This window comes from Orycteropus afer, unplaced genomic scaffold (assembly GCF_000298275.1).
Source record: "Orycteropus afer afer isolate SDZICR_OR568_19922 unplaced genomic scaffold, OryAfe1.0 scaffold00043, whole genome shotgun sequence".
NCBI classification, from domain to species: Eukaryota; Metazoa; Chordata; class Mammalia; order Tubulidentata; family Orycteropodidae; genus Orycteropus; species Orycteropus afer.
Window position 1 is genome coordinate 10,872,443 of NW_006921630.1, and position 7,841 is coordinate 10,880,283.

The window sequence follows — 7,841 nt, forward strand, 5'->3', positions numbered from 1 at the left end:
TTTCTTTTTTTAACCGTATTTCAATTTAATTAATACCAATTTTGTACATTGAGTTATGTCCCGGTTCCTTCTTGGGTCTACTGTTGCTTATCCCTACTCTTTAGGTTTCACATTGTCTTACAAGCACCTTTGCTAGTAAATAGAGGCCTTTCTGGTAATATTTTCCAGGACATTGCCCTTTTCTTATCTCCAACCTCCCGTCTTTGAAAAAAAAAAAAAAGTTTTTTCCCCAATAGAATTAAGCTCTAAAATTTTACATCCTTCTCACTTATTCTGTGCGTGTGTGCACCTGTAAGCATATTTGACAGTTCTAAACTGGGAACGGACTTTGCCCTGCCCAGGAGTTTTATCACTAATTGACATTCCTTGAAGAAGGAGAGGAATTACATTTTATGTTTCCCACACTTTTTCCAGAAGCACAATGGCCTCCTCAAAGAAGAAACTTCAAGGACTCGTAGCTGCCACCATCACACCAATGACTGAGAATGGGTAACTATTATTTGGAGCCATAAAGGGCCCTGTTCTCCCTCAACCAAAATGGAGCGAAGTTCTCTGTAATAGGAAGAGTCCTTGGGTGGTGCAAACGACTGATGTGCTTGCTGCGAACAGAAAGGTTGGAGGTTCAAGTCTACCCAGAGGTCCCTCAGAAGAAAGGCTTGGTGTTCTCCTTCCAAAAGACCAGCCATTGAAAACCCTGTGGGGAACAGTTCCACTCTGACACACATGGGGCTGACATGAGTTGGAATCAATAGATAGCAATTGGTTTTTTTTCTCCAGGATAACAGGCACATACACTCCCTTGCTCTCTGGTACTATTGACAAATAGCAGCTTCTCTTGGTCACACATCTGTACTATCTCTAACCCCCAAGTCAGAGAACTAAAATCCACTGCCATCAAGTCAATTCTGACTCATAGTAGCCCTATAGGATAGAGTAAAACTGTCCCATAGGGTTTCCAAGGCTGTAATCTTTTCACAGAAGCAGACTGCCACTTCTTTCTCTTACAGAGTGGCTGGTGGATTTGAACTGCCCACCTTTCAGTTAGCAGCCACGCACTGTGCCACCAGGGATCCTTCAAGTCAGAGAAGGAGTCTCTGTTCTCCCAAACAGTGCAGGAAGGTTAAGGTATGGCAACTTGCCTTTCTCTCAATGTCTATAGATCCACAGAGTAGATCCTCCCTGAATTTCACCACAGCCCTGGCTTTGCCACATGCAGCAAGTAGAGCTGGATGAGGAGGAGAATCCTGTTTTAGCAGAATTGATAGCAAGCACTGGCCAGACCCATCTAGGGCTCTTGTCTCTAGAAATCTGCATGGTTCCACCCCAGGCTGTTCACAGATTTAATGAAAACATTCCTACCCTGAGGGAAGAAGGAAGGGCAGATGCAAGATGGACCCCTTAGGCATGTGTATAGTCTCATTTCAACAGTGGTTAAATGTGGGGGTGGGGCTGGGGCTGGGAATGTAACAACAGATAATTACTGAGTAATCATTACCCGGAACAAGTATTTTGACTTTCAGGTGAGTATTGTCACAGCCCCTTTGCTTGCACAGATAATGGTCATGTGCCATGGGTGGCCATGCATTATGGATAATTCCTCTCTGGACATTGCCCCTGACAATATGATTCATTCACCCCCTAGATCTAACCATTTTTGACCTACCAGGGGAGTCAGACTGCTGAAGCAGTTGGAATTCTGATTTCTTTAAGCTTATCTTCCCTTTCTATATAAAATATCGTAATACCTACCTAGATCACCAGGACTTTCTACCTAGATGCCTCTGGGTGGACTTGAACTTTTAAGCTTTCAGTTAGCAGCTGAGCACTTTAACACTTTACACCACCCTAACACACATGGAGGAGCTCTGGTAGCATAATGCCTAAGGCACTTGACTGCTAACCAGGAGACTGGCGGTACAAACCCACCAGCCACTCCTCGGAAGGAAGGTTGAGGAAGGTTGGGCAATCCTACTTCTGTAGTGATAACTGCCTCGGAAACCCAAGGAGGGGTCGCTAAGAGTCGGGGTGACTAGATGGCAGATAACAACAACAACATAATACCTACATCATGCAATTATAAGCATTAAGGGAGATAATCTATGCAACAGTGCTTAGAACAGGGTCAGCAGGCACTTAGGTCACTAAGTTTGAATGGTTGATTGTGACATAAGGCAGGGTAAAAGGAAGGCAAGGTATTTAGGATACCTTAAATAAGGTCTTGCTTTTTGGTCTTTTATTGCTAAATTTGTAAACCTTAACCCGACCCCTTCAAAGTAGATGAAATTTCTTATGACAATGTTACTGGACCAAACGTGGGACCAAACGCGGGTCCCTGCCTGGTGCGCAGTCAGGCCAAAACAGTTTATACACCGAGATTGAGAGGAGAGAAAATTATTTATTGCAAAGCAGCAGTGCAAGGAGTTAGGGGTAGTCAGCCACTCCTCGGAAGGAAGGTTAGGCAATCCTACTTCCGTAGACTGCCTCGGAAACCCAAGGAGGGTTCGCTATGACAACTCGAAGGCAAATAACAACAACAACAAAACAAGTACCCAGATCTAACTCCCCAGAGATGCCATACAGTTTTTGTAGGTTTCAGGAGAGGGGGGGTTGTGCATATTCACAAAAGGTTGAGGAATTTAGGGCGTGAACATGAAATGGGTGATGGATGAGTCATTAGTTTCTTGTTATCAGCTGATAGGGGCTTGGGTAGAGGAGAGAGGGTCAGCAATTAACTTTTGTTCCCTTATGTCCTTGGGCCAGAGTTCATTTACAAGTTGTTTCTAAAACCTTTCTATTGTCCCTGGCCAGAGTTAATTTACAAGTTATTCCTAAAATACTTTTAGCAAATCTATCATCTGCAGGGGGAGCTCTGGTAGCATAGTGGCTAAGGCACTTGACTGCTAACCAGAAGGCTGGCGGTTCAAACCCACCAGCCACTCCTCGGAAGGAAGGTTGGGCATTCCTGCTTCCGTAGTGATACTGCCTCGGAAACCCAAGGAGGGGTCGCTATGAGTCAGGGCCGAGTGATACTGCCTCGGAAACCCAAGGAGGGGTCGCTATGAGTCAGGGCCGAGTGATACTGCCTCGGAAACCCAAGGAGGGGTCGCTATGAGTCAGGGCCGACTCGATGGCAAACAACAACAACAACATCATCTGCAGGAAGGAATGTTTTCCATTCAGTTCTTTAAGGAACTGAATACTCATCTGCCAGGGTTGGGAAAATAGTTGGGGGTAATCCAGTTTACTTATTCCCCTGTGGGGTCTTATCTAATTGTCTGGTTTAACCAGGGTGGGGGAAATAGTTGGGAGTAATCCAGTCTACCTAGCTATTCCCATCCAGGTGCCAGGGTGGGGGAAATAGCACTGGGTTTCAACAAGTACTGTCATTCAAAGCTGGCCAAACAACAGTTTTCCCTCAGATTATAGAGCGCAAAACTAACTGCTGCTACCACACTTCATGAAGAATCACATCCTTATTAGGGTAAAATTCTTGCTGAGATGGCATTTAAGTTACTCAGTGGGTTGATAGTAATTTTTTTTTTTTTTTTTTTCCTGTTGTTTCTTCCTTTCCACAAGGTCTTAGAAAGACAAAGTCAGCTGTTTCTCAATGTGTCAGCCCCTTGTTGGGCAGACACGTGATTCGTGAGTAGGCAGGTTTTACTTCCTGTTACAGAGTGAGAGCCTGGTTGGAGGCTCAAAACATTGTCTGGTGGATGCTACTTTAACCTTTTAATTAGAGCCCTCTCAGCCTGGAAGTGGCTTCTTAAAACAGTTTGCTTTGTTCATCTGGGATTCACTGAGTGTGTCATTTTGTTCTTTCTCACAATTCTGCTGTTTCCTCAGAAGGCCATGCCCCCATGTAGAAGATATAACTAAAATGATTCTGCTTTTCTGGATCCTTCTCCATTTCTCAGCTATCTCCGGCCATGCTGTCTCAATGTCACTATTTCTTCTTTCTTTTTCATCAATTCTCCTTTTCTCTTCTATGACCTCACTTCCCTGATATGAAATCAAAATAAGAATGCATACTTTATAGGAGCCTTATAAGAATTAAATAATGTATATTAGTATATAGCAACCAAACTCACTGCCATCGAGTCAGATCCGACTCATAGAGACCCCCTCCTTGGGTTTCTGGGGCAGCATCACTATGGTAGATTGCTCAACCTTCCTTCCAAGGAGTGGCTGGTGGGTTTGAACCACCAGCCTTCTGGTTAGTAGTCACATGCCCTAGTTACTACGCCACCAGAGCTCCTATACCAGAGTATACACAAAGGCTGGCAATCTGCTTCTGAAAGGGCACAGCCATGAAAATCCTATGGTGCACAATTCTACTCTGAACACATGGGGTCACCATGTGTCAGAATTGACTTGATACCACCTGGTTTGTTTTTTTGGCATGTGAGCTATCCCACATCACTTCTACTTTACCCAACCATCACTGAGTACCTGCTCTGTGCCAGGTGCAGTCCAAGAATTGCAAGATACAGAAAGCACAGCCTCTGTCTTCAGGAAGTTCTTGCTTCAGACTGGAAGGTGGGCATAAACAATTTATAAAGTGATGTTCATAATAGAAATGTGAGCTTCTTTGGTAAAGGTGTGACATATTTCCTGTCTTTGTGACTGAGTGATAATAACAGCAATAACTATAGAGTATTTATTATGAGCCACAAAAAATACTGGACACTTGTACTGGATCTTGAAGTGAGTGTTCTCTGCTGAGTTTAGAGTTTACTTTGGGAATCCACACCAATATCCTATACCCTAACAGAATGGGTAAGTCAGTTTATCTCAAGAATTTCTGAAACTGGAAACAAACTCTCCAACTTACTTTTCCAAATGAGGAAAGATTTATTCCATTAAACCAGAAGAATGTAAATCCAAGTGAGAACAGTGCATATCCCCATGCAAGGCTCTGCAGGTTCCTTCCTTGTAAGAAAACCATCCCTGCTTCCCATATCTTTGAGTATGTGGTCTGTTGAGGGGAGGAGTGTGTCAAATTTCTTGTGAAACTACAAGAGCCACCATGCTTGAGTTTGTGACTCTGACACAGGTTACTGCCCAATCTAGTTTTATTTCTAGTTTCTGATCTGTCATTCTAAAGTCACCTGGGTCTGCTGCAGCTGTTTCCTGGTTGCTTACATGAGTAGGTGGACTTCAATGGTCAAACTCAGACCTTAGTATCACACAAAGCCTCTATTGATTGGTCCTGCTCCGTAGAGCTTACCACAAGTGGGGAAGAAGTGATGGAAACATCAAGGAGCAGTGTAGTATAAAGATATGGTTCCAAGTGGTCTGAAAATGTCTGAGGCAGAGAAATTTCAAGAAGTTGAAGAAGTCAAGCTGACTGAAATGAGCATCCCAAGATGGATCATCTAGACCACTGAATTCATGCCTGTCCTACATTCAAGGAGCCTACTCAGCAAGACTGACAGGCCAGGATTTGGCATTTGGGCAAGTGGAGCAAAGAGGGGGGCATGTTATACTGGGACGCAAGCCTCTGAGGAATAACTTTGCTCCCATTTATAAGAATAAATACAAATTAAAAAGGATTTAAATTCACCTGGTGAAAAAAAGGAAAGGGGCAGCTCTCCTTTGTTCTTTGAAAATTCACTATAAATAACTTGTAAATTTCTTCTCTTTAAAAAGTATATGTCTCTTCAAGGATCTGACAGCCACCTCTTTTTATCATTTATTTTTGTTGTTGAGAATATACACAGCAGAACATACACCAATTCAACAGTTTTTACATGTACAATTTCATGACATTGATTACATTATTCTTTGAGTTGTACAACCATTCTCTTTCCTTTTCCAAACTGTTCCTCCCCCTTTAACAAACTCACTGGCCCCTAAGTTTACTATCTAATCTTTCAAGTAGCTGTTATCATTTTGATCCCATATAGTTAGATCTTAAAATAGCACAGTACTCAAGACAGACATTCTTTACTAGTTAAGCTAAACCACTTTTAGGTTTTTAGTCAACTTCAGGGAATATTTTTGGTTTAAGGATTTAAAGAGTACCTCAGGGCAATAGTTTCAGGAGTTCATCTAGCCTCAATTGCTCCAGAAAATCTGGATTCCATGATAATTTGACATTCGGTTTTACATTTTCCCGGCAATCACTTCTTTGATATGTAACTAAAGGTGATCTTTCCCTACCTTCCTGTGTGCTCCCCAAAAGTCTTGCAACAATCCTTCCTCTTGAAACTTTCAGGAACCTGATGGGGGAGGCTGGATTACTGGCAGAGCTCTATAGAGTAACACACATTTGAAGCTGTGCCATCGGCAGCCATCTTTGAGTGGGGCCCAGATGTCTGTTTCCTAACCAAACCAAACCAAACCAAACCCACTGCCATCAAGTTGGATCCAACTCATAGTGACCCCTCCTTGGGTTTCCGAGGTGGTATCACTATGGAAGTAGATTTTGCCCAATTTTCCTTCCGAGGAGAGGCTGGTGGGTTTGAACCAGCAGGCTTCTAGTTAGCAGTCAAATAAATGCCTTAGGCACTATGCTACCAGAGCGTGTCAAAATACCACAGGCAACAGATTTTGGTTGCGATGCGATGCATTTGCATCCCTTGTTCACAATGGCAGTTACTGAACTATTTTTAACCAGTTTGAACCCTCGTTTGAAGTGAGTACACTTATGAGAACCTAGTTTTGCAGTGGCCTAAAGATGATTATTTTGATTCATATGAATTAACATATTTGTAGAGCTTTTCAAGCAAAGTAATTATTCTGGTATTTATAGAATGAAGACCCAGAAGTCCATGGGTGGCACAAATAGTTAGGCACTAGACTTGTAACCAAAGGGTTGGCAGTTCAAACCTTCCCAGAGATACCTCACCAATAAGGCCTGGTAACCTGTGATCTGCTTGCAAAAGGTCAGAGCCTTGAAAACTCTATGGAGCAGTCCTACTTCTCACACATGGGTCACCATGATTCAGGACCAACTTGAGAGCAACTAACTACAAAAACAAATGGGATGAATACCATACTAAGAGTAAAGTTTAAATGATTTGGATAGCCAGAAGGAAAGACTGAAGAAAGCAGAAGAGGAAATGTGAGAATTAAAAGCACTTTCTTTTTTGCAGTATCTTTCTCCTCCTTTCTCTGTTGTTCCTGCCCCCTCTGTTTCCCATGTTTCTTTTTATCCCTCTCTGTTTCAAACTGATTTTGGGAAAGAGGATGTTGATCTCTTAGACAATTGGTTCCCCTCATTAATGCTTTCCTCTGGAAAGGATGAGGCACAGCTCCTTTAAACCATTAATGAATTATCAATGCTATGTGAGAATACAAGTTTGTGTTCCTGGAGGGGTTAGCCCGAACCCACTCAGTGTTTTAGCCCTGGAAACACCTCCAAGAGTCTCTTGCCTTCCGTGCACTGCATAACTAGGAAAGTAGAAATGATAAAAAAAGAGGGATTGCTGGGACAAGGAAACCAGGAGAGCCAAGAAATCAAAATCGTCAAGTAAAAACAACTGGGCAAATGGCTAAAAACTGACAGATTGGGGAAAGCTTAGAGGTGGAAACTGGTGAGCCATATGTGTCAATCACTTTTCCTCTAACTAATGTGTCCTGGCCTTTTCTGATCGATACTGGTACTACTTACTTCCTCTGCAGTTTCCTCAGAAATTTCTCACTTTCCATCTAGTAATAGATCAGTACAGACCGTTGGTATTTTAGATCACCTGCCTCCTTGTTCCTTTTCCTATGACTGAGAGACATGAATTTTTACTTTGTGCTGATTCTCTTATAAACATAATGAGGAGAGACCTGCTGTGCAAATCAAAAGCTACCATGTTCTGTACTCTGGATAGAGTGTTTGTGGAGCTTGC

The 7,841-nt window shown here is 42.7% G+C and overlaps 1 protein-coding gene across 1 annotated transcript in view; it reads left to right on the forward strand.

Moving 5' to 3' along the window:
- Positions 1 to 421: 421 nt before the first annotated feature.
- Positions 422 to 7,841, forward strand: part of NPL (N-acetylneuraminate pyruvate lyase) — an 85,300-nt gene continuing 77,880 nt past the window's right edge. Inside the window, exon 1 of the mRNA XM_007937659.2 lies at positions 422 to 489. Within this exon, the coding sequence (XP_007935850.1) occupies positions 422 to 489 (68 nt within the window). The remainder of the gene's footprint in view (positions 490 to 7,841) is intronic.